At 45.9% G+C, this 27,598-nt stretch overlaps 2 protein-coding genes across 2 annotated transcripts in view; both read left to right on the top strand.

Moving 5' to 3' along the window:
- Positions 1-27,598, top strand: part of LOC122546883 (uncharacterized) — a 71,557-nt gene that overhangs the window by 22,578 nt on the left and 21,381 nt on the right. The window lies entirely within an intron of this gene.
- Positions 11,463-12,272, top strand: LOC148139339 (putative G protein-coupled receptor 139). Its single transcript, XM_087980849.1, has one exon. It carries the CDS (start codon positions 11,463-11,465, stop codon positions 12,270-12,272), a length of 810 nt encoding a protein of 269 aa, XP_087836975.1.

A 27,598-nucleotide genomic window follows, 5' to 3' on the forward strand; every position in this document is an offset into this window, starting at 1 on the left:
TCCGCCCTTGAACCCCACCCCTCCAACTGCCACCAGGACAGAACCCTACTGGTCCTCACCTACCACCCCACCAATCTCCATGTACAGCGCATCATCCGCCGTCATTTCCACTACCTCCAAACGGACCCCACCACCAGGGATATATTTCCCTCCCTCCCCTATCAGCATTCCGTAAAGACCACTCCCTCCGTGACTCCCTCGTCAGATCCACACCCCACACCAACCCAACCTCCACTCCCGGCACCTTCCCCTGCAACCTCAGGAGGTGCAAGACTTGCGCCCACACCTCCCCCCTCACCTCCCTCCAAGGCCCCAAAGGAAACTTCCATATCCGCCACAGATTCACCTGCACCTCCACACATATCATCTATTGCATCCTCTGCACCCGATGTGGCCTCCTCTATATTGGGGAGACAGGCCGGCTACTTGCGGAGCGTTTCAGAGAATACCTCTGGGACACCCGGACCAACCAACCCAACCACCCTGTAGCTCAACATTTCAATTCCCCCTCCCACTCCACCAAGGACATGCAGGTCTTTGGACTCCTCCATCGTCAGACCACAACAAAACGACGGTTGGAGGAAGAACGCCTCATCTTCCGGCTAGGAACCCTCCAACCACAAGGGATGAACTTGGATTTCACCAGTTTCCTCATTTCCCCTCCCCCCACCCTGTCTCAGTCAAATCCATCAAATTCAGCACCACCTTCCTAACCTGAGATCTTCTTCCCGACCTCTCCGCCCCCACCCCAGTCTGACCTATCACCCTCACCTTGACCTCTTTCCACCTATCACATTTCCGACGCCCCTCCCCCAAGTCCCTCCTCCCTACCTTTTATCTTAGCCTGCTGGACAAACTTTCCTCATTCCTGAAGAAGGGCTTATGCCCGAAACGTCGAGTCTCCTGTTCCCTGGATGCTGCCTGACCTGCTGCGCTTTTCCAGCAACACATTTCCAGCTCTGATCTCCAGCATCTGCAGACCTCACTTTCTCCACATAATTGTTGAGTACCATGTGGTTTTGACACCATTACTATGGGTGACTTCCATTTGCTACAACTCACTTTAATTATATTGTCTTTGATCATGCGATCAATCTCTTTTTGAACCTGTGCCAACTTTAGAGAGTTAAGTCTGCAAGGATGGTGCTTTATTGGAACAGCATTTCCTATCTCTACACCATGCGTAATTGGATTATTGCATCCCAGCTTATTCCTACAAATCTCCCCATGTAGAAGATTATAATAATTCTTTCAGATCATTTCAATTTTCCTCAGAAGGTAACTCAATAATTTATCCCTTTTTTTGGAACTTTCTCATTGTCCAACTTAACCTGAGGAATGTCCAATTCACAATCATCTGGCTTTGGTTCCTCATTTTGTGTTGTAAGCAGGAACACATTCTCCTTTTGCTTTCCTTCCCCATCAAAATACCTTTTGAGCATTTTCACGTGGCACTCTCTGTGAGGCTTCTTTCTATTTGGCGTTTCTGATCAAATAATTCACCTTTGATTTTATCAATTTTGTAAGTCCCACTAAACCTTGCTTTTAAAGGTTTATCTACTACTGGAAGTAACACAAACATTTTACCTCCTCTAGCAAAACTATGAAGTTTTGATTTCTTGTCTGCTTCCTGCTTCATCATTTGCTGCGCTACTTTCAAATGCTGTCTAGTCAACTCACCAGCGTTATTTAATCTTTCCCTAAAATTTGACACATAGTCCAAATATGTGGTGTCTGAACTTTGACTCACCAATTCCTCTTTACTTAATTTGGTAACTATTTATTTTCCGGGCTACAAATTGCAAACAAAAGAGAAATTCCCACAGTCCATTTAGGTTACTACAGGGATGACACACTGCCATTTGTAGTTAATGGTTACTCTTCAGGTTTATAATGAGGGCCTGGAAAGTTTGTTTCCAATTTCTTTAAAATTTTAAACTTTATTGATTTTTTTCATTCTCTACGGGGAGATCGAACAAAATCGGGAGAAATGAATCTGGACGTTCCTTCTCCTCTGCTCCTGTTCAGAAACTTAGACCAATTCCTCACATCCAAAGACACTTGTTGACACTCTGTCTCAAGTTGCTTTCCAACTTCAGATTACAGATTTTTTTTTACAGATTACATTACAGTGTAGAAACAGGCCCTTCGGCCCAACAAGTCCACACCGACCTGCCGAAGCACAACCCACCCATACCCCTACATTTACTCCTTACCTAACACTACGGGCAATTTAGACTGGCCAATTCACCTGACCTACACATCTTTGGACTGTGGGAGGAAACCGGAGCACCCGGAGGAAACCCACGCCGACACGGGGAGAACGTGCAAACTCCACACAGTCAGTCACCTGAGGCGGGAATTGAACCCGGGTCTCTGGCGCTGTGAGGCAGCAGTGCTAACCACTGTGCCACCGTGCCGCCCACAAAGATAGCAGTTCCAAAAACAAATAAAAATTTGTGGCATTCTACATCACAAAAGAAAAGAAAATGACTGTTTTGTTTAAGGTAATTTGTTACCACATAGACAAAGAAAATATCTAATGAAAAGAAAAATGGATCTTCCATTTGTTTTGATTAGGAGAAAGAGAGGACTGCAGATACTGGAGATCAGAGCCGAGACCATGGTACTGGAAAAGTATAGCAGGTCAGGCAGCATCCAAGGAGCAGGAGAATCCCTCCACATTATCCCAGTCCCAAGCCTCGAACTCGGCACCACCCTCTTGACCTGTCCATCTTCCCTCCCACCGATCCACTCCAACCTCCTCTCTGACCTATCACCTTTTACCCACACCAACTTCACCTACACATCGCATTCTCAGGTACCTGCACCCCAGCCCCACATCCCTCCTACTTATCTCTCAGCCTCCATCCAGCCCACAAGCCTCATTCCTGATGAAGGGCTTATGCACGAAATGTCGATTCTCCTGCTCCTCGAATGCTGCACGACCGGCTGTGCTTTTCCAGCGCCACACTCTCGACATTTGTTCTGGTTCCCAGGTTTCAGGCCGGGATTTGGCTTGTTCAATGTTAACACAGTTGGGATCATAAAAACAGTTCCAAAAAAGTAAGTCATAATCTGTTTGACATTGTGTACTAGAGCAGTGATACACTCACCATTGATGCTGTTTATTCACATGGTGGCAACACTGCACCCTCTACTGAGAAAACCATGCACTGCTCCAACAAAGGACTCTCTATGCTTGCCTCATCTCATAAAATGGATATGGTTAAGTGGAACCATTTGAAGAAAATGGGTTACCTCTCCTTTTGACAACACCTACTTTTATCACCTCCTGCCCTACACTGATGGCACTTTACATGATATTCACACATTATTCACTCCAATGTCCATATCCACCTGTGAAATGTACCTTTAATGTTAATTACAGGTACACAATCCATTATCCGAAATCCTTGAGGCCAGTTGGTTTTCAGAATTCAGAACATTTCGTTTTTCGGAATAAATGACATTTCACAGTGGAATACAAAATATTACCGAACAGCAGACACATATGTGAACAGTACAAGCGCTGAGACTCACTTGACGCCTGCCAGTGCTGGACCATGCCACCACAGCACACCTGAGTGACGTGGTTCAAGTGGGTGTGCCGTTGGGTCACATGGTAAAAACAATGACTGCAGATGCTGGAAACCAGATTCTGGATCAGTGGTGCTGGAAGAGCACAGCAATTCAGGCAGCATCCGAGGACAGGCAAAATCGACGTTTCGGGCAAAAGCCCTTCATCAGGAATAAAGGCAGAGAGCCTGAAGCGTGGAGAGATAAGCTAGAGGAGGGTGGGGGTGGGAGAGAGTGGCATAGAGTACAATAGGTCAGTGGGGAAGGAGATGAAGGTGATAGGTCAGGGAGGAGAGGGTGGAGTGGATAGGTGGAAAAGGAGCTGGGCAGGTCGGACAAGTCCGGACAGGTCAGGGGATCGAGTTTCTGGAGGTTAGAAGCTAGGATGAGGTGGGGGAAGGGGAAATGAGGAAACTGTTAAAATCCACATTGATGCCCTGGGGTTGAAGTGTTCCGAGGCGGAAGATGAGGCGTTCTTCCTCCAGGCGTCTGGTGGTGAGGGAGCGGCGGTGGAGGAGGCCCAGCACCTCCATATCCTCGGCAGAGTGGGAGGGGGAGTTGAAATGTTGAGCCACTGGGCGATGTGGTTGATTGGTGCAGGTGTCTCGGAGATGTTCCCTAAAGCGCTCTGCTAGGAGGCGTCCAGTCTCCCCAATGTAGAGGAGACCGCATCGGGAGCAACGGATACAATAGATGATATTAGTGGATGTGCAGGTAAAACTTTGATGGATGTGGAAAGCTCCTTTGGGGCCTTGGATGGAGGTGAGGGAGGAGGTGTGGGCGCAGGTTTTACAGTTCCTGCGGTGGCAGGGGAAAGTGCCAGGATGGGAGGGTGGGTCATAGGGGGGCGTGGACCTGACCAGGTAGTCACGGAGGGAACGGTCTTTGCGGAAGGCGGAGAGGGGTGGGGAGGGAAATATATCCCTGGTGGTGGGGTCTGTTTGGAGGTGGCGGAAATGTCGGCGGATGATTTGGTTTATGCGAAGGTTTGTAGGGTGGAAGGTGAGCACCAGGGGCGTTCTGTCCTTGTTGCGGTTGGAGGGGTTGGGTCTGAGGGCGGAGGTGCGGGATGTGGATGAGATGCGTTGGAGGGCATCTTTAACCACGTGGGAAGGGAAATTGCGGTCTCTAAAGAAGGAGGCCATCTGGTGTGTTCTATGGTGGAACCGCTCCTCCTGGGAGCAGATACGGCGGAGGCGGAGGAATTGGGAATACGGGATGGCATTTTTGCAAGAGGTAGGGTGGGAAGAGGTGTAATCCAGGTATCTGTGGGAGTCGGTGGGTTTGTAGAAGATGTCAGTGTCAAGTCGGTCATCACTGATGGAGATGGAGAGGTCCAGGAAGGGGAGGGAGGTGTCAGAGATGGTCCAGGTAAATTTAAGGTCAGGGTGGAATGTGTTGGTGAAGTTGATGAATTGCTCAACCTCCTCGCGGGAGCACGAGGTGGCGCCAATGCAGTCATCAATGTAGCGGAGGAAGAGGTGGGGAGTGGTGCCGGTGTAATTACGGAAGATCAACTGCTCTACGTAGCCAACAAAGATACAGGCATAGCTGGGGCCCATACGTGTGCCCATGGCTACCCCTTTGGTCTGGAGGCAGTGGGAGGATTCAAAGGAGAAATTGTTAAGGGTGAGGACCAGTTCGGCCAAACGAATGAGAGTGTCGGTGGAGGGGTACTGTTGGGAACGTCTGGAGAGGAAAAAACGGAGGGCTTGGAGGCCCTGGTCATGGCGGATGGAGGTGTAGAGGGATTGGATATCCATGGTGAAGATGAGGTGTTGGGGGCCGGGGAAACGGAAGTCTTGGAGGAGGTGGAGGGCGTGGGTGGTGTCTCGAACGTATGTGGGGAGTTCCTGGACTAGGGGGGATAGGACAGTGTCGAGGTAGGTAGAGATGAGTTCAGTGGGGCAGGAGCATGCTGAGACAATGGGTCGGCCAGGGTGGTCAGGCTTGTGGATCTTGGGAAGGAGGTAGAACCGGGCAGTGCGGGGTTCCCGGACTATGAGGTTGGAAGCTGTGGGTGGGAGATCTCCTGAGGTGATGAGGTTCTGTATGGTCTGGGAGATGATGGTTTGGTGATGGGGGGTGGGGTCATGGTCAAGGGGGCGGTAGGAAGAGGTGTCCTCGAGTTGGCGTTTGGCTTCAGCGATGTAGAGGTCAGTGCGCCAGACTACCACTGTGCCCCCTTTATCCGCTGGCTTGATGGTGAGGTTGGGATTGGAGCAGAGGGATTGGAGGGCTGCGCGTTGTGAGGGTGAGAGGTTGGAGTGGGGGAGGGGGGGTTGACAGGTTGAGACGGTTAATGTCCCGGCGGCAGTTGGAAATGAAGAGGTCGAGGGCAGGTAATAGGCCAGCGCGGGGTGTCCAGGTGGATGCAGTGTGTTGGAGGTGGGCGAAGGGGTCCTCGGAAGGTGGGCGGGAGTCCTGATTGTGAAAGTAAGCTCGGAGGCGGAGGCGGCGGAAGAAATGTTCGACGTCACGGCGTGTATTAAATTCATTGATGCGTGGACGGAGGGGGACGAAGGTGAGTCCTTTGCTGAGGACTGATCGTTCATCCTCAGTGAGGGGGAGGTCTGGAGGGATGGTGAAAACTCGGCAGGGCTGGGAGCTGGGATCTGGTGTGGGTGTAGAGCTGGGAGTGGGGGCGGAGCCAGTACCTGGAGTGGGTGTGATGGTGGGGGGAATGGGGGTAGAGTCATGAGCAGGGGTAGTGTTCCCCTCGGGGTTCTGGGGGGTGGGGATAGTGACAGTGGGGTCTGTGGGGGGCGTGTCAGCAGAATGCAGGTGAGTGGCGCTGGTGGGGGCGGAAGTGGTGGCAGACACGGCAGGAGGGGTGGCGGAAGTCACTGAGGGTGTGGCATCGGCGATGATGTGAGGGGCGGAAGTGGCTGTGGGAGTGGCCATGATGGGGGCAGAAGTGACATCATCAATCAGCGTGGGGGTGGTAGCTGCATCAGCCGCATGGCTAATGGCGTTTCCGAAGCCAGGGGAATCTTCTGGAATGTTTAAGGAGCGCTGGTTATGGAGCTGGGTAGATAAAAGTTTGTTGTACTTACAGTTTTTGATGTTTGAGATGGAATTGAAATACTGTTTGGCAAGTTGCACAAAGCTCCAATTTCCATTACTGCAGTCACATTTCCCTTTCAGTTTTCTGTTCTGAGCTGTAAATAGAATGATCATGTTGCTTCACATTTTACAAATTATTGGTGTGGCCACAGCTGGAGCAATTGAGGCTAACTCGGGGCACAAGTTCTGGCTTGATGGTGAGGCCTTACTGGAAGTTGCAAAGCTGACTTGACTGAATGATACCAGGGATGAGGGACTTCAGTTGATGTGGAAAGACTGGAGACATTGGGATTATTTTCCCAAGATGGAGAGAGGTTGCTTCACCGTTTGTCAAAACAGGGACAAATGCATTTCCAAGCCATTAAGTGTGATGACACCAATTTTGGATAAATCAAATTGATCCGCACCTTTTTTTAGATTCTGAAAAGCTGAGAGATGCAGGATTCTCTGTCCTCAAACTACTTATACAAATTAGTCAGGCAGAAACTTAAATTAAAGCAACAAAACAAAGGGAATACTCAGGTGTATCTCAGTTAACGTTAAGACAATTAGATGTAGGAATGGAAGTAGACCGTTAGGCGTATTCTTTGAGATCATGAACCAGAGTATTTCAGTCATGAAGACAGATGAGAAGAGACACAGGTTATTATCACAAATACGTAACACATTCTTGGTGACACAGTTGCAGATTCTCCTTCTCAGTGCTTAAAAAAGTAATGTTGTGTCACACAGCTCAAGGACAAGAACATATAGAACATAGAACATAGAACAATACAGCACAGAACAGGCCCTTCGGCCCTCAATATTGCACCGACCTGTGAACTATTCTTAGCTCGTCCCCCTACACTATCCCAAAATCATCCATGTAGTTATCTAAGGATTGTTTAAATCTCCCTAATGTGGCTGAGTTGACTATATTAGCAGGTAGGGAATTCCACACCCTTACCACTCTCTGCGTAAAGAACCTGCCTCTGACATCTGACTTAAATCTATCACCCCTCAATTTGTAGTTATGCCCCCTCGTACACGCTGACGTCATCATCTTAGGAAAAAGACTTTCACTGTCTACCCTCACTAATCCTCTGATCATCTTGTATGTCTCTATCAAATCCCCTCTTAGCCTTCTTCTTGCCAATGACAACAGGTTCAAGTATCTCAGCCTTCCCTCATAAGACCTTCCCTCCAGACCAGACAACATCCTGGTAAATCTCCTCTGCACCCTTTCCAATGCTTCCACATCCCTCCCGAAATATGGGGACCAGAACTGTACAAAATATTCCAAGTGTGGCCGCACCAGCATTTTGTACAATTGCAGCATGATATTGCGGCTCAGGAACTCAATCTCTCTATGAATGAAACCTGTCACACCATATGCCTTCTTAACAGCACTATCCACCTGGGTGGCAACTTTCAGGGATCTATGCACATGGGCTCCAAGATCCTTCTGCACATCCACACTACCAAGAATCTTTCCATTGACTGAGTATAGTTCTCAAGTTGCACAAAGCCCAATTTCCATTACTGCAGTCACATTTCCCTTTCAGTTTTCTGTTCTGAGCTGTAAATAGAATGATCATGTTGCTTCACATTTTACAAATTATTGGTGTGGCCACAGCTGGAGCAATTGAGGCTAACTCGGGGCACAAGTTCTGGCTTGATGGTGAGGCCTTACTGGAAGTTGCAAAGCTGACTTGACTGAATGATACCAGGGATGAGGGACTTCAGTTGATGTGGAAAGACTGGAGACATTGGGATTATTTTCCCAAGATGGAGAGAGGTTGCTTCACCGTTTGTCAAAACAGGGACAAATGCATTTCCAAGCCGTTAAGTGTGATGACACCAATTTTGGATAAATCAAATTGATCCGCACCTTTTTTTTAAGATTCTGAAAAGCTGAGAGATGCAGGATTCTCTGTCCTCAAACTACTTATACAAATTAGTCAGGCAGAAACTTAAATTAAAGCAACAAAACAAAGGGAATACTCAGGTGTATCTCAGTCTGAAATTATTGAGATGCAGATGTGGAGGTGAGTTTACTGCAGCAATAAAATGCCCTGGTCCAACCATATTTGGAACACTGTGTGTGTGGTTCTGGGACCCAGGCTCTGGAAAGGGCATCTGAGCCTTGGATAGAGAGATCCCATAATGGGACGAACAAACAAAGCATTAGATTTTGAGGAGAAGGATGCCTCTGTTCTTTACAACAGTCATGGGGAGGGGCGGGAATGTTTAACTCAATTCATACATTTCATGCAAATGTCGGGAATGCAGTTTCATTCGCTCGGTGGGAAAGCAATGCTTTCAGAACAAATCAGGAGTTTGCTCCGGCTCTTGTCTCTCCACGATACTGTGTGTAAGTTGTACCCTCCATTTTGTTGTGTCCACCAGAAAGAATGAGGGTGTAGTTGGGTAACTGTTTGAAGTGGTGCTTGCACTCAGGTGAAGGTTCACTATCAAGAGGGCAGTGTCATTGTCCTCTGCTCAAATCCACGGTGTGCAGCAGACTAGTCAGCGTTTGTGACCTGTTTGAACAGGTCTCGGAATCCAATGTACATAAAGACAAGAATAATGCCATGTTCTCTGGACTCTCACCCCTTCACTGTTAGATCGGGTCCAGTAAAATCGATAGATTACAGATTGGAGGGCCCAAGACTTGTCTGAAAGACTGGAAGAAGATGTCACCATTTTATGACAACAACAGGACATGTGCAGAGACCCCCAATCTGCAGAGACATGGCGTACTCATTCATTGTCAAAGGAGGAAAACATACCCAGCATTGCACTCATTCTGATGGCCAACAAGGTGTCTGTCTGCATCAAGGTATCTGCAGAGCCTCAGTACGCAAGTCTCACCCAGTGCTGAGGTTCTGCCAGTATCAGATCATGTGAAGGATGAGCCCAGACATACTGAGCTGTAACACTCCCTGCAGTTGGTTTGTAACATTCCGAGTCTCGCAAGGTTTATGTGAGTAACAAAGTCCATCACGCTGTCAGTCAGTAACATCCCAGCGGCTGTGTTTAGAAGCAAAACACGTGTCGATCCTATCCAATGATTCTCGGAGCAGATTGTCAAATTTCAGAACAGAGTGAGTCATGAAACTTGACAGGGACAATTCTGGAAGCAACGTGGATTTCAGGAATAATGAAAGATCAAAATGTGTATGTGTTTCATTTTAGTCCTACTTATGTCCATTCCTACTGGGTCCATTCTGCATCTTTTGGTTGGTCTTTTTCCAAGTTCTCTGGAATCCCTAAGTTTTGCAGTCTCTTATTTTTGGGCAAATTGTCATCCATTGTATCACCCTTCAATGTTGTAAAAATAAGCTTTTCAAATGGAACAATACCCTGCAGGCTGGGAGTTAGTCTGTGTCTACACCATCTGCATTTGGATGTTCCAAGACTCGACCTTACAACAGACATTGTTTGTCCAGCCCCTCTCTCCATCATGTTGGTCACTGGTTTGAAATGAGGGTCAACTCCCATGGTCTTGCTATTACTAAGGTTGATGAACAAAGGTGAAGCAGTTTGGGAATCTCCTCACTGGAATTGAGAAGTATGAGAGGTGATCTCATTGAGACATCATGTTTTCTTTCGGGTCTTGGTGGGGTAACTGCTTGAGAGGATGTTTCCACTCCTGGGAGAGTCCAGGGTCAGAAAGAGCAGTAGAATTATGGGGTGCTAATTCAGGATTGTAATGAGAAAGCATTCCTTCTCTCAGACTGCTGTGAGTCTTTGGAACCGCTTACCACAGAGAGCTCTGCAGGCAGAGTTCTTATTTATGTTTAAGGCAGAGTAAATAAATAAATAGATTTTTGAAGCAGGGGTTAATGTGAATGGGCAGGATGTGAGAAATGTGAGATCAGCCATGATCCTGTTGACCAGCAGAATGGCCTAGTCATATTCCTATTTCTTATCATCTTCTGGTCAATAATTTGAATTGCCTTATTCACTTCAATGAGCAACTTCAATGGCTTGTGTGACACCTGTAACTGTGAAATGAGCAGTAGCATCCAAGTGACTCTATTGCATAACGCAGTGCAGTTTCAGCTCCTCCAAATCCAATACAGGATGAGCAGGACACAGCCACCTGGGAATGGCAAACATCAGCGTACACCTTAGACTGAATTAATCTTGGGAGTGGATCCCAGGGGATGATCAGAGCCTGGTGCAGCTCTGTAAGCAATTTAGCAACAGGACTGGAACTAAATCTGTCTTGGGGAACTGTGATCAAAATAAATGTAATTTCATGAGATATAAAGGCAGAACAGGCAGCAATCAGTTGTGAATTGGAATCTTTATTTCCAACGGGGATAAGCCATCGGCTTTCATAGTAAATAGCCATGTCGACAAAAGAGAGGATAAGAGCACTGTTTATCACTCGATATATATTTGAGCGTATCATTGCACCCGTTGGAATTCTTGGTGAGTTCTTGCACGTTTTTGCCTCAATAGTGTTCAGGTTTAATGCAGCCATCTTTTTCAATTGGTTCAAGATGTTCTCTCCTCGTTACTTTTCACCCTCTATTTCCAGCTGCAGCTACTCAATTTCCCAGGGCCTCTTGTTGCAAATTTGACTTCAGAGGACTCTGGGAAGTAGCATCGAGGAGAGAGAAAACAATTCCATGTTCATATATCACTGTTCACTTTTATTGACACTAAACTGTTTGGTCCATTTTAATCCTGAAATTATTATTATTCAGGAGAATAATTCATACGATTTCTTGTTTGATGTCTTCAAAGGAAATTTATTGATGATTATCATTCTTAACCGAGGAAAATGTAGGCTTACTAAATGTACCACCAGCTATCTCATCGCGATGGCAGCAGCAGATCTCCTGGTCATCTTCTTCAGTATGATAATGTCATTCATCTTTGCTGCATTGTACACGCCCCACACTGTCCCTTGTACTCTTCGAGAAGTGATGATATATGTAACCCTTGATTGTTCCGTCTGGTTAACAGTCGCTTTCACTTTTGATCACTTTGTTTCTATTTGTTGCCAGCAGTTCAAACTCAAATATTCCACCGTCAAAACTGCAAGGGTGGTGATAGGAACCGTGTGTATATTGAGTTTGGTGACTAACATCCCCTACTACTTCTCCTTTGAATCCTATGAATCGTACATACCTGTTGGTTGTGTACAAAGTCCCGAGGGTTACACTCTTCCTGGGTGGCTGGTATTCTTCTGGTTCCACGGTATTTCAACCCCACTGCTGGCTTTCTGTCTGATTTTGGTGCTTAATGTGCTGACCATCAGACATGTTTTAATATCGAGTAGAGCCCGGAGGAAGCTCCGTGGTCACGGCAAGGCTGAGAAACATGAAGATCCAGAGATGGAGAGTCGGAGGAAATCAATGATTTTACTTTTCTGTTTGTCAGGGAACTTTATCCTTTTGTGGCTGACAGAACTGATTATGATGATGTACTTCAAAATCAGCAAAACAAATGATATGCTAAATTATGGTCACCCTCTAAGTATGGCTTGGAATGCAGGAGACATGTTAAAATTTCTCAGTTCCTGCACAAACACATTTATTTATGCTGTCACTCAAAGTAAGATCCGAGAGGAATTGAAAAATGGAGTCATGTATCCATTTACATTCATTCGAAAATTGACTAACATGTAATTATCATGTTTGAAGGGGTTTCTGGTCACCAGACAAAGGAATTGGATGAATATGATGGAATTCTTCAGTACCTACAGGGAACTGCACAGAAAACTGTTCCTGATATTTCAAAACAAACAATCTACCTTTTCACTACTTTCCCCTTTCAGGGTTGGTCTAGCTTGCTCTGTAATAGCTAATATTCACCTTAACCAGTCATTGTGGTTGGAATTCTCTCTCCATTCACGTCCCCCTGCTCCCCAGAAAATTTCTCCCAAAATTCCAATCTGAAATGTTGGCGAATCTCTAATATTGAACGTCTCACATTTGGTGCCTTTCTGGGAAGTCAAAAATACAAACCGACTTTCTCAAAGCCTTGTTATAATTTTGCAAGCCTTTATTTACTCAGCACACGTCGACCTGTAATGAAGCGAAGGGTGTAACCTTGCAGAGGTGCTTTTAACTCTTTCAACTGTGCCCTTTCCACCACCTCTATATCCTTTACAAGTCAAGCAGAACCGAACATAACAATCTCATAGTCAAAGGTCCTTTCACATCAATTCACCATTTTCTATCACTGTCGAGAAATTTCTTTAAGTAAATTTCCTTCTTTGTTATCTTTTAAATTCACATTTTTAAGGCATTCAAATATAATCATGATGGTACGAACTGTTCTTTAATGAGAGACTGGAACATTACAGAAGAACCTCAATATTGTCTTTCTGTCATTCCTTCTTCTCATTGTTAATATAAAGCATTGATGTTTCCATTGCCAAGGTACCTGCCAATGGACAGACTGAATACATGAATCATTCCTTAAATGTTGTAATACTTTGGCAGTATTGCAGGTGGTTTTAGTCCTTCCTTTCCTAAAGAAAAGCTTATGAGGGACAAGGAATCTCACTAACATTTCAATATAACATATAGCTTTCATAAGGGAGTGTGAATATTGAGTAAAGATGGAGGTTCAAAGGCAAACACCTGTTTAAGGGGAACTGCAGGGGTAATAAGTGAACAGGGTTGGCAGTATGAACTCAGATTTCTCCAGCTTCCTCATTTCCCCACCCCCCACCTTGTCTCAGTCCCAACCCTCGAACTCAGCACCACCTTCCTAACCTGCAATCTTCTTCCTGACCTCTCCGCCCCCACCCCCACTCCAGCCTATCGCCCTCACCTTATCACCCACACCTTAACCTCCTTCCACCTATCGCATTTCCAACGCCCCTCCCCCAAGTCCCTCCTCCCTACCTTTTATCTTAGCCTGCTGGACACACTTTCCTCATTCCTGAAGATGGGCTTATGCCCGAAACGTCGATTCTCCTGTTCCTTGGATGCTGCCTGACCTGCTGCGCTTTTCCAGCAACACATTTTCAGCTCTGATCTCCAGCACCTGCAGTCCTCACTTTCTCCTTGTCAGTAGTAACCCCGTTTGTATTATGAGAATATGCACCGGTCTTTCTTGTTTTATACAAGCCTGTTGTTCGATCCAAAATGTCACTCCAGATCAGATGGAGCTCTCCAACATGCTATGATTTAAATCAATGCATTTCCGCAGACTTATGCAAGCTTACAGACAGTCAAGTGGATGTCTCAATGTGGCTTCGTGTTCAAACTATTGGAGAGGGTGCTGGCAGTCCCTGTTACATCTCTCCACATTTCAGCTTCCAATTGAAGTCAATGTTGTTTCAGACCTATAACAATGCATTGCAATCTCAGTCACCATCCTAAGTATAGGACTTCCACAGAAGTGTTTTATGGTGATACACAGGAGTGAAATGTTGTTCTCATGACCTCATTCTTATGCTGAATTGTAGCAAACTCAAGTTGCACTAATGACTGACCTCCAGTTCACTGCCCCAACCTGCCAGATAAAAACAGACCTGCACAGCAGCATTTAAAAGCAGACTTGCTCCAGTTTATCTCTCAAAAATTCATTATTTCCTCTGTAAAACTAATCGAATACTTTGGATTCTTGATACTGGATTAAACAGGCCACTACATGGTGACATTTTTTAGAGAAGAGAGTTGGTGAATGTTTCCACCTGCATTTGAAAAGGCACATTATTGAGTGCCTTTAGTGAAAGCGTAGTTTCTAATTGGTCAGATGCCGAATAAAGCCTGCTTCCTTTTTTCAGGGAACAAACCAAGAACGTCAAGGCCTTGGAAAGTGAACTGGGTGGACGCTGAGAGAAAAGGTTGCTTTGCACATTCAAAGTAATCTTACCAGAAATGTAGGAGAAAGTGAGGACTGCAGATGCTGGAGATCAGAGTCAAGAGTGTAGTGCTGGAAAAGCACAGCAGGTCAGGCAGCATCCGAGGAGCAGGACAATCGACACTTCGTGCAGAAGCCCTTCATCAGGAATCCATTCATTCCCAATGAAGGGCTTATGCCTGAAACACCGATTCTCCTGCTCCTCGGATGCTGCCTGACCGGCTGTGTTTTTCCAGCACTCCCCTCTTCACAGAAATATAACACACATCCTGAGAGAATGACTAGAAGGGATCTTATTTATTGGAATTCAGAAATTTGAAGGGAGATCTTACAGAAACATATAAAATTATGAATGGAATAGATAAGATAGAAGCATAAGATGTCTCCACTGATGGTAAAACTAGGACAAGAGGGCATAGCCTCAAGATTAGAGGGAGCAGATTTAGGACTGAATTGAGATGGAACTTCTTCCCCCAGAGGATTGGGAATGTATGGAATTTCTTGCCCAGGGAAATAGTTGACGCTACTTCAATAAGCGTTTTTAAAACTAAGAGTTTTTTTTGGACAATAAAAGAATTAAGGGATACGCTGAGAGCGTGGGTAAGTGGATCTGAGAGCACGAAAAGACATTTCATTTGTTCTGATTCCCGGGTTTCAGTCTGGAATTTGGCTTGTTCAATGATGACTTCAGTTGGGATCACAGCACACTGTTCCAAAAACAAAAGTTAGATTCTGTTTGTTTTCAGACCCTGGAACTGATGCTGTTTATTCAGACTGTTGCAATCACTGCGCCCTCTTTTGGAAAAACCATGTAATGCTTTCAATGCTTGCCTTATCTCATCAAATTGGTTTGAGTGGAACCATTTGAAGAAAAGTGGATGGCCTCTCCTTCTGACAATGCCTTCATATCTCACACCTACCCTTATTAGCTCCCCTTGGGGTGCAGGTCACTCTTCCTTGAAGGTGGAGTCACAGGTGGGGGAGTGAAGAAGGCATTTGGTGCACTTACCTTTGTTGGTCAGAGTTAAAAATCACACAACACCAGGTTATAGTCCAACAGGTTTATTTGGAAGCACTAGCTTTCGGAGTACTGCTCCTTTGTCAGGTATCTGTGGAGCAGTTCCACAACCATCCGATGTAAGAGCAGCACTCCGAAAGCTAGTGCTTACAAATAAACCTGTAGGACGATAACCTGGTGTTGTGTGATTTTTAACTTTGTACACCCCAGTCCAACACCAGCTCCTCCACATCATGGCTTTGCTGGTCAGTGCACCAAGTATAGGAGTCGGGATGTCATGTTGCGACAGTACAGGACATTGGTTTGACCACTTTTGGAATGCTGCATTCAATTCTGGTCACCCTGCTACAGGAACAATGTTGTTAAACTTAAAAGGGTGTAGAAAAAATTTACAAGGGTTGTTAGGTATTCTCTTTTTCTTCTTAGAATACCCAATTGTCAATCAGTAACAATCCGAGAATTATTACTAAGAAGCAGTAGTAGTTACATTCTGGTAAATGACAAGAAGTGTGGAACTGCGTTGCTTCTAAGTTCGGTTTATATTTTAAACGTTAAGGCACTGATTGCTTTATTTCAATTATGCGTGGTTTTCAACCTTAGCAACACAATAAGCCAATTGCAATATGACATTCCATCAGTAAGTTACTTGACTTGTAACCCTATTAGCAGCAGGAGCAAATTGACATGTATATTAACATAACTTGATCAGATAAGCTGTCTTCTTACATTTTTAACTGTTGTATGACTTTAGCTTGATCACACTATTTTCTTATATCCCCACAAGGATGTTGTGATCTTTGGGGATTTGAGCTACAGGGAGAGGCTGAATAGGCTGGGGCTGTTTTCCCTGGAGCGTCGGAGGCTGAGGGGTGACTCTATAGAGGTTTATAAAATCATCAAGGGCATGGATAGGGTGAACAGCTAAAGTATTTTTCCCAAGGATGAGGGACTCCAAAATTAGAAGGCATAGGTTTAAGATGAGAGGGAGAATATTTAAAAGGGTCCTGAGGGGCAACATTTTCACACAGAGGGTGGTGCATGTATGGAGTGAGCTGCCAGAGGATGTGGTGGAGGCTGGTACAATAACAACATTTAAAAGACATTGAAGAAGTAACAAAGAGGATTGAAGGCGGCAGAGCAGTAGTTGTACTTCAGTAAGGCTTTCGACAAGGTTCCCCATTGGAGACTGGTTAGCAAGATTAGATCTCACGGAATACCGGGAGAACTAGCCATTTGGATACAGAACTGTCTCAAGGGTAGAAGCCAGAGGGTGGTGATGGAGGGTTGTTTGGAGCCCTGTGACCAGTGGAGTGCCACAAGGATCGGTGCTGGGTCCTCTACTTTTCAGCATTTATATAAATGATTTGGATGTGAGCATAAGAGGTATAGTTAGTAAGTTTGCAAATGACACCAAGATGTAGTGGACAGTGAAGAGGGTTACCTCAGATTACAGCAGGATCTGGACCAGATGGGCCAATGGGCTGGGAAGTGGCAGATGGAGTTTAATTCAGATAAATGTGAGGTGCTGCATTTTGGGAAAGCAAATCTTAGCAGAACTTATACACTTAATGCTAAGGTCCTAGAGAGTGTTGCTGAACAAAGGGACCTTGTAGTGCAGGTTCATAGCTCCTTAAAAGTGGAGTCGCAGGTAGATAAGATAGTGAAGAAGGTGTTTGGTATGCTTTCCTTTATTGGTCAGAGTATTGAGTACAGGAGTTGGGAGGTCATGTTGCGGCTGTACAGGACATTGGTTAGGCCACTGTTGGAATATGGCATGCAATTCTGGTCTCCTTCTTTTCAGAAAGATGTTGTGAAACTTGAAAGGGTTCAGAAAAGATTTACAAGGATGTTGCCAGGGTTGAAGGATTTGAGTTCAGGGACTGAGACCACTGGGAGAGACAGAGAAATGGTGCAGACAAAGTTACATGGCAGTACAACTTCAGAGTTGGCATAATGTCATCATCAGATTAATGATCACAGGCCTCTGCACAGTGAATAGAAAATGTACTTTCCTGACTATGGGGAGAGTCGGTGTTGGAATGTGAAGTGGGATTGGATTCCAATGTTTGAAATCACAGATGTTTCTATGATTTAGCTGATTTGAAAAAGAATTTGAATGGGTATTTAATAAGAACATAAGAACCAGGATTGGGCGTAGGCTGTCCGGCCGTTCGAGCCCGCTCTGCCATTTAATAGGATCTTGGCTGATCTTCTCCTGGTCTCAGCTCTACTTACCCACCCTCTCACCATAACCCTTAATTCCTTCACTGTTCCAAAAAAAGTGATGTAGCTTAGCTTTAAAAACATTTACTGAATTAGCCTCAACCACTTCATTGAGCAGAGATTTCCACAGATTCCCAACCCTCTGGGTGAAGATATTCCCTCTCAATCTGCTCCCTCTAATCTTGATGCCATGCCCTCTTGTCCTAGTTTCACCTGCCACTGGACGCATCCTCTCTACTGGCACTATTCCTGTAGACAACGATGACACAAAGATCAAAGCCAAAGGCTAGACAATCCCCTCTCTGCCTTCCCAGAGTACCCTCTGATAAACCCCATCCAAACCCAGGGGGCTTATCTATTTTTACACTTTCCAGAATTGCTAACCCCTCCTCTGTGTGAACCTCAATCCTGTCTAGTCTAGTAGCCTGTATCTCAGTATTGTCCAAAACAATATTGTCTTTTTCCAGTGTGAATACTGACAAAAATATTCCTTTCGCACTTCCCCTATTTCCTCGGACTCCGCACACAACTTCCCACTACTGTGCATGATTGGCCATAATCTTACTCTAGTCATTCTTTTATTCCTGATATACCTACAGAAAGGAGAAAGTGAGGGCTGCAGATGGTGGAGATCAGAGCTGAAAATGTGTTGCTGGAAAAGCGCAGCAGGTCAGGCAGCATCCAAGGAGCAGGAGAATCGACGTTTCGGGCATGAGCCCTTCTTCAGGAAGTGCCCGAAACGTCGATTCTCCTGCTCCTTGGATGCTGCCTGACCTGCTGCGCCATACCTACAGAAAGCTTTAGGGTTTTCCTTGATCCTATCTTCTCATGTCCCCACCTGGCTCTTCTTAGCTTTCTCTTTAGGTCTTTCCTGGCTAACCTGTAACTCTCAAGTGCTCAAACTGAGCCTTCACGTCTCATCCTAACATAAGCCGCCTTCTTCCTCTTGACAAAAGAGTCAACTTCTTTAGTAAACCATGGCTCCCTCACTCGACCACTTCCTCCCTGCCTGACAGGTACATACTTATCAAGGACACGTAATAGTTGTTGCTTGAATCAGCTCCACATTTCTAATGTGCCCATTCCCTGCAATTTCCTTCCCCATCCTATACATCCTAAATGTTGCCTAATTGCATCATAATTACCTTTCCCCAGCAATAACTCTCGCCCAGCGGTATATACCTAGCCCTTTCTATCACCAAAGTAAACATAACCGAATTGTGGTCACTATCACTAAAGTGCTCACCTACCTCCAAATCTAACACCTGTCCGGGTTCATTACCCAATACCAAATCTAATGTGGCCTCGCCCCTTGTTGGCCTGTCTACACACTGTGTCAGGAAGCCCTCCTGCACACATTGGACAAAAACTGACCCATCTAAAGTACTCAAACTACAGTATTTCCAGTCAATATTTGGAAAGTTAAAGACCTCCATAACAATTACCCTGTTACTGTCGCTCCTGCGCAGAATTATCCTTACAATCTTTTCCTCTACATCTCTGGAACTATTCAGAGGCCAAAAGGCTGACCTCTTCTTTCCTGTTTCTAACCTCAGCCCATTCTACCTCAGTAGATGAGTTCTTTCTGCCACCGTGATACTGTCCTTTACTAACAATGCCACACAACCTCCCCCCCGCCCCCCACTTTTACCATCTTCTCTGTTCTTACTGAAACATCGAAACCCCGAATCCTGTAAAAACAATTCCTGTCCATTGCTCTACTCCTGTCTCTCAAATAGTCCCAACATCGAAGTCCCAGGTACCAACCCATGCTGTAAGTTCACCCACCTTATTCCGAATGTTCCTGATGTTGAAGCAGACACACTTCACACTTGCTGGTGAACTCTTGCGACCTTGAAACCTCATTTCTGACCTCACTACTCTCAACCTCCTGAACATTGGAGTTACAATTCAGGTTCCCACCTCCCTGCTGAATTAGTTTAAACCCTCCTGAAGAGCATTAGCAAATTTCCCCCCCAGGATATTGGTACCCCTCTGATTCAGGTGAAAGACCATCTTGCTTGTAGAGGTCTCACCTACCTCAGAAAGAGCCCCAGTTATCCAGGAATCCAAAACCCTCCCTCCTGCACCATCTCTGTAACTACGTGTTCAACTCTTCTCTCTCCCTCTCCTTGCCTTGCTAGCACGTGGCACGGGCAACAAACTAGAGATAACAACTCTGTTTGGTCTAGCTCTAAGCTTCCACCCTAGCTCCCTGAATTTCTGCCTGAAAACCCCATCTCTTTTCCTACCCATGTCATTGGTGCTGATGTGAACTACGACTTGGGGCTGCTCCCCCACCCCCTCAAGGATCATGAAATCACGATCAGAAACATCACGAACCCTGGCACCTGGGAGGCAACACACCAACTGTGAGTCTCTCTCATTCCTTCAGAACCTCCCATCTGTCCCCCTAACGATGGAGTCCCCAATGACTAAAGCGCTGTTCATCTCTCCCCTTCCCTTCTGAGCAACTGGGACAGAGTCTGTGCCAGAGACCTGTACCCTACGGCTTACAGCTGGTAAGTACCACCCCACAACATTATCCAAAGCAGTATACTTGTTATTGAGGAGAACGGCCACAGGGATCCCTGCCCTGCCTGCCGGTTCCTTTCCGTCCCCTGACGGTAACCCATCCACCTTCTTCATGTACCGGAGGTGTGACTATCTCCCTGTAATGCCTCTCAATGACCCCCTCCACCTCCTAAATGATCCCAAGATCACCCAGCTCCAGCTCCAGATCGCTAATTCAGTTTTCGAGAAGCTGGAGTTGTTTGCATTTCCCAGAGATCCAGTCAGCAGGGACACGACTGGTGACCCTTACCTTCCACATTCTGCACGAGGAGCATTCAACTGACCTAACGTCCATTCCCACTATTCTAAATTCCCAAAAAAGCGTACTGAATAATAAAGAATTTTTAAAAATTTACCTTACCAATCTGGCGCACATAACGTTTTTATTTGGTGAGAGGATGAGGATGGGTGGGAGATCTCAGTTAAATCAACCACCCAAATATATGAGTTCACTAACCCAGCAGTCCAGTGCCTCCTCCTGCTCAGCGTGCGCTCTGCCTATTCATGAGGTAAGTTTTTAAGTCAATGATTCACCTCCCAGTCAGCCCCTGGTCGACTCTCCAGCTCCTCCTGCTGCTGAAACAAAAATGGAGGGCCCTGACACTCAAGGTAAGTTTTTAAATCACACCTTTCCTGGTGCGTGTGTTGGGAAAAGGTGTAAACCTTGCAACAGCAATGCATTCCCTCAGCACTGACCCTCCAACAGTGCCCACTCCCTCAGCACTGACCCTCCAACAGTGCGGAACTCCCTCAGCACTGACCCTCCGACAGTGCAGGGTTCCCTCAGCACTGACCCTCCGACAGTGTCCACTCCCTCAGCACTGACCCTCCGACAGTGCAGGGTTCCCTCAGCACTGACCCTCCGACAGTGTCCACTCCCTCAGCACTGACCCTCTGACTTTTTGACCATCTGCTCACCATGAGTTGTGATCACTGTCAGTGGTCTGTCTGTTCACTGTGGAGCAGCCAGCGTTGAGAAGTGACCGATGGAAGCTTTCCAAGTAATTAAACCAGATTGACCAGGTTGGTCCATGTTAGTCTGTTATGGTGCAACTCAGCAGGAGAGATTTAAAATCATTGCGATATTCTCTTGTGAAAAGAGGGAGATTCTGCAATGTAACAATTAAACTGTAATTAGCCTGAGGCAGTGATGTCAAGAGAATGACACTGAATGAATAATGTATAACTTCCAGGCTAATGTTCTATGGTCTTGTCTTTGTATCCTGCTCTGGTGGATGTTGTGATTTCAAATCCAGCCTCATGGTAATTCCTGTCCATTGTTGTAAAACCCCACCTGGTTCACTGATGTTCTTCAGGGGATGGAATCTGCCATCATTACCTTTGCTACACGTGACTCCAGACCTACAGGAATGTCATTGATCTTTCCTGGCTCTCTCGATAATTAGGGGTGGGCCAACAGGCAACACGTGGGCTGAATGGCCTCGACAAAGCTGGAATGATTCTGTGTTGCTGCTGGTGGAAATGCCCCTTGTTTATGAAAACCCACCATGTAAAATAATGTCATTTTTATATTCACCTTGTAAAGGATGGTCTGCAGACTGCTCACCGGTGTCAGCAAGAATCGAACATTTAACAATCCTTTCACAGCTGGATTGCTCACGCAAACATCTCCATGAAGTGTCAAATTTCACTAAAATTTATTTTAAAACTTCTCCCTCACTTTAATGCCCCGTCCAAAACTTCCTCTTCCTTGTATTTAAGGGAGTGCCGGAGATGATATCAATAGTGGCAATCAATTTCCATTCCATGTTCCTCTGCAAACAGACTGTCACCACAGGAAGATAGAACATAGGACATTACAGCCCAGAACAGGCCCTTTGGCCCTCGATGTTACGCTGACCTGAGGAACCAGTCTGAAACCTATCTATCTTACAGTGTTCCATTTCCATCCATATGTTTATCCAAAGACCATTAAAATGCCCTGCAAGTTGGAGAGTCCACTGCTGTTACAGGCAGTGCGTTCCACACCCGTAATACTCTCTGGGTAAAGAAACTACCTCTGACATCTCCCCTATATCTATCACCCCTCAATTTAAAGCAATGTCCCTTCGTGCTAGCCATCACCATCCAAGTAAAAAGGCTCTCCCTGTCCACCCTATCTAACCCTCTGATTATCTTATATGTCTCAATTAATCACCTCTCAACCTTCTTCTCTCTAACGAAAACAGGTTCAAGCCCCTCAGCATTTCCTTATCAGACCTTCCCTCCATACCAGGCAACATTCTTGTAAATCTCCTCTGAACCCTTTCCAAAGCCTCCACATCCTTCCTATAATGCGGTGACCAGAACTGTACACAATACTCCAAGTGCGGCCACACCAGAGTTTTGTACAGCTGCAACATGACCTCATGGCTCCAAAACTCAATCTCTCTACCAATAAAAGCTAACACACCGTATTCCTTCTTAACAACCCAATCAACCTGGGTGGCAACTTTCAGGGATTTATATACATGGATACGGAAATCTCTCTGCTCATCCACACTACTCAGAATCTTACCATTTGCCCAGTAGTCTGCATTCCTGTTGCTCCTTTCAAAGTGAATCACCTCACACTTTTCCGCATTAACTCCACTTGCTACCTGTCAGCCCAGCTCTGCAGATTATCTATGTTACTCTGTAACCTGCAACATCCTTCAGCACTATCCACAAATCCATCGACATTAGTGTCATCTGCAAATTTACTAATGCATCCTTCTACACCGCCATCCAGGTCATTTATAAAATTGATAAACAGCAGTGGCCCCAAAACTGATCCTTGCGGTACCCCACTAGTTCCTAAACTCCACGATGAATATTTCCCATCAAGCACCACCCTCTGTCTTCTTTCAGTTAGCCAATTTCTGATCCAAACCGCTATACCACCCTCAATCCCATGCCTCCTTTTCTGCAATAGCCTATCATGGGGAACCTTGCCTTACTGAAATCCATATACACCACACCAACCGCTTTACCCTCATCCACCTGTTTGGTCACTTTCTCAAAGAACTCAAAAAAGTTTGCGTGGCACGTCCTACACTTCACAAAACTGAGTTGACTATCCCTAATCAACTTATTCCTCCCCAGATGATTATAAATCCTATCTCTTACAACCCTTTCCAACACTTTACCCACAACCAAAGGCTCACAGGTCTATAAGTTCCAGGGTTGTCTCTACTCCCCTTCTTGAACAAGGGGACAACATTTGCTGACAATGACGACATAAGATCAAAGCCATTGGCTCTGGATTCTCCACCCTGGCTTCCCAGAGAACCCCAGGATAAATCCCATCCAGCCCCAGGGGACTTATCTATTTTTACACTTTCTAGAATTGCTAACACCTTCTCCTTGTGAACCCCAATCCCATCTAGTCTAGTAGCCTGTATCTTAGTATTCTCCGCAACCACATTGTCTTTTTCTAGTGTGAATACTGATGAAAGTATTCATTTCGTGGTCCCCCTATCTCCTCTGACTCTATGCACAACTTCCCACTACTATGCTTGATTGGCACTAACCTTTCTCTTGTTATCCTTTTAGTCCAGATATTCCTACATAACGCTTTCGGGAATTTCTCGATCCTATCTGCCAATGACTTCTCATGTCCCCTCCAGGTCCTGCTTAGCTCTCTATTTAGGTCTTTCTTGGCTAACTTGTAACTCTAAGCGCCCTAACTGAGCCATTACATCTCATCCGAACATAAGTCTTCTTCTTCTTCTTGACAAGTGGTTCAGCTTCTTTAGTAAACCACGATTCCCTCACTCAAACACTTCCTCCCTGCCTGACAAGGACATGTAGCAGCTGTTCCATGAATAAGCTCTACATTTCAAGTGTATCCACCCGCCAGTTTCCTTCCCCGTGCTAATTCGGAGATGCCGGTGTTGGACTGTGGTGTACAAAGTTAAACATCACACAACACCAGGTTATAGTCCAACAGGTTTAATTGGAAGCACTAGTTTTTGGAGCGCTGCTCCATCATCAGATGATAGTGGAGGACACAATTGTAAGGCACAGAATTTATAGCAAAAATTTACAGTGTGATGTAACTGAAATTATACATTTAAAAATACCTTGATTGTCTGATGAGTCTTTCATCTGTTCGAATGCTATTATAGTTTCACTTCTTTCATGTGTAAATCACAAAACCTTTTTTTAAAAGTTGCATTCTCAGGTTAACTATAACAATTGGGGTTAGCTAGACAATATGTTGAAGGTGTTAGCCCCCGTGTTCTCTGTCTATGCCATGATGTTTAGATTGATTCTAATCTAAAAAGTGAGATAACAGAGTCTTACATAAATTCATGCAGTTTTTGAGCAAAGTACAATGTAACTCTGCATGTACAAATTCACCCCACAAACATATATGTATATGTATGTATATGTGTGCATGTGGGTCTTTGTGTCTGTGTATATGTTTGTGTATGTGAGTGTAGAGTGTCTTAAGTCTGTGAGGGGGTGCATGTGTGAGTGTGGGAGTGTGTGCGTCTGTAGGAGTGTGTGTGAGTGTCTGTGTGACAGACACACACACATTCCCACACTCATACATGCATCCTCTCAGAGACTCAGACGACTCTACACTTACGCACACACATATACACTCTCTCTCACAGACACTCACAACCCCCCACCCCAGACACACACACACTCCTACAGACACACACTCCCACACTCACACATGCACCCCGTCACAGACTTAGACACTCTACACTCTCAACCCCCCCAACCCAGACACACACACACACACACACACACACACACACACACACACACACACACACACACACACACACACACACACACACACACACACACACACACACACACACACACACACACACACACACACACACGTTTGTGGGATGAATTTGTACTTGCAGAGTTACATTGTCCTTTGCTCAAAAACTGCATGAATGCATGTAAAACTCTGTTATCTCACTTTTTAGATTACAATCCATCTAAACATAATGGCACAGACAGAACACAGGGGGCTAACACTTTCAACATATTCTGGATCAGTGGTGCTGGAAGAGCACAGCAATTCAGGCAGCATCCGAGGACAGGCAAAATCGACGTTTCGGGCAAAAACCCTTCACCAATTGTTACAGTTAACCTGAGAATACAACTTTTAAAAAAAAGGTTTTGTGATTTACACATGAAAGAAGTGAAACTATCATGGTATTCGAACAGATGAAAGACTCAACAGACAATCAAGGTATTTTTCAATGTATAATTTTAGTTACATCACACTGTAAACTTTGCTATAAATTCTGTACCTTACAATTGTGTCCTCCACAACCACCTGATGAAGGAGCGGTGCTCCGAAAGCTAGTGCTTCCAATTAAACCGGTTGGAGTATAACGTGGTGTTGGGTGATTTTTAACTTCCCATCCAATGCATCCTAAATCTTGCCTAATTGCCTTTCCCCAAGCAATAACTCGTGCCCTGCATTATATACCGATACAATGCAGGGAAATCTGACTGAGCTGTAAAGTTGTGGAGGATGAGTTTCGACAATGAGTTGGAGGACAGTACAATCAGCCTTGAAGTGTTCAATCAGGTCAGTCTTTGAGAATATTTAAGGGAGAGATAGGCAGATATCCGATTGTAAAAGGCATAAGGTACCCGAGGGATGGTTTTAGGGCATTGAAGTGTTCAATCAGCCATTGATCACATTGAATGACGGGATATTTTAGTGGGCTGAATGAACTGCTCCTGTTTGCATGATCCTAACAGTCACAGATTATCATAGCCTTGGAGAAAATAGGAACTCAAAAGTAAAACTGAGAAATCGTTTACATAATAAGTCGCTCAGCAGCTCCTGTGAAGAGACACAGTTCATGTTTGAGGTTTTTCTATACAAACGACATCTTGAAATTACAGAGATAAAGAAAATAACATTGATCCTCCCTGACTGATCCCAGTGCTGACCCTCGCTGGGGATCCTCATTCACTGAGCCCAGTGCTGATCCTCACTGGGGATCCTCACTCACTGAGCCCAGTGCTGATCCTCACTGGGGATCCTCACTCACTGATCCTCACTGGGGATCCTCACTCACTGATCCCAGTGCTGATCCTCACTGGGAATCTCACTCACTGAGCCCAGTGCTGATCCACACTGGGATCCTCACTCACTGATCCCAGTGCTGATCCTCACTGGGGATCCTCACTCACTGATCCCAGTGCTGATCCTCACTGGGGATCCTCACTCACTGATTCCAGTGCTGATCCTCACTGGGAACCCTCACTCACTGATCCCAGTGCTGATCCTCACTGGGGATCCTCACTCACTGATCCCAGTGCTGATCCTCACTAGGAATCCTCATTCACTGATCCCAGTGCTGATCCACACAGGGAACCCTCACTCACTGATCCCAGTGCTGACCCTCACTGGGAATCCTCACTCACTGATCCCAGTGCTGATCCTCACTGGGAACCTTCACTCACTGATCCCAGTGCTGATCCTCACTGGGGATCCTCACTCACTGATCCCAGTGCTGACCCTCACTGGGAACCCTCACTCACTGATCCCAGTGCTGACCCTCACTGGGAACCCTCACTCACTGATCCCAGTGCTGATCCACACTGGGAACCCTCACTCACTGATCACAGTGCTGATCCTCACTGGGGATCCTCACTCACTGATCCCAGTGCTGACCCTCACTGGGAACCCTCACTCACTGATCCCAGTGCTGATCCTCACTGGGAACCCTCACTCACTGATCCCAGTGCTGATCCTCACTGGGAACCCTCACTCACTGATCCCAGTGCTGATCCTCACTGGGAATCCTCACTCACTGATCCCAGTGCTCATCCACATTGGGGATCCTCACTCACTGATCCCAGTGCTGATCTTCACTGGGGATCCCCACTCACTAATCCCAGTGCTACCCCTCACTGGGAACCCTCACTCACTGATCCCAGTGCTGTTCCTCACTGGGGATCCTCATTTGCTGAGCCCAGTGCTGATCCTCACTGGGAACCCTCACTCACTGATCCCAGTGCTGATCCTCACTGGGAACCCTCACTCACTGATCCCAGTGCTGATCCTCACTGGGAATCCTCTCTCACTGAGCCCTGTGCTGATCCTCACTGAGGATCCTCACTCACTGATCCCAGTGCTGATGCTCACTGGGAACCCTCACTCACTGATCCCAGTGCTGATCCTCACTGGGAACCCTCACTCACTGATCCCAGTGCTGATCCTCACTGGGAACCCTCACTCACTGATCCCAGTGCTGATCCTCACTGGGAATCCTCACTCACTGATCCCAGTGCTGATCCTCACTGGGGATCCTCACTCACTGATCCCAGTGCTGATCCTCATTG

This window comes from Chiloscyllium plagiosum, unplaced genomic scaffold (assembly GCF_037043375.1).
Source record: "Chiloscyllium plagiosum isolate Xiang-an unplaced genomic scaffold, Cpla_swu_hap1 HiC_scaffold_38, whole genome shotgun sequence".
Classification (NCBI taxonomy): domain Eukaryota; kingdom Metazoa; phylum Chordata; class Chondrichthyes; order Orectolobiformes; family Hemiscylliidae; genus Chiloscyllium; species Chiloscyllium plagiosum.

Excerpts from the sequence above, each read along its gene's own strand:
- LOC148139339 (XM_087980849.1), top strand. The coding sequence starts at position 11,463 with ATGGCAGCAGCAGATCTCCTGGTCATCTTCTTCAGTATGATAATGTCA.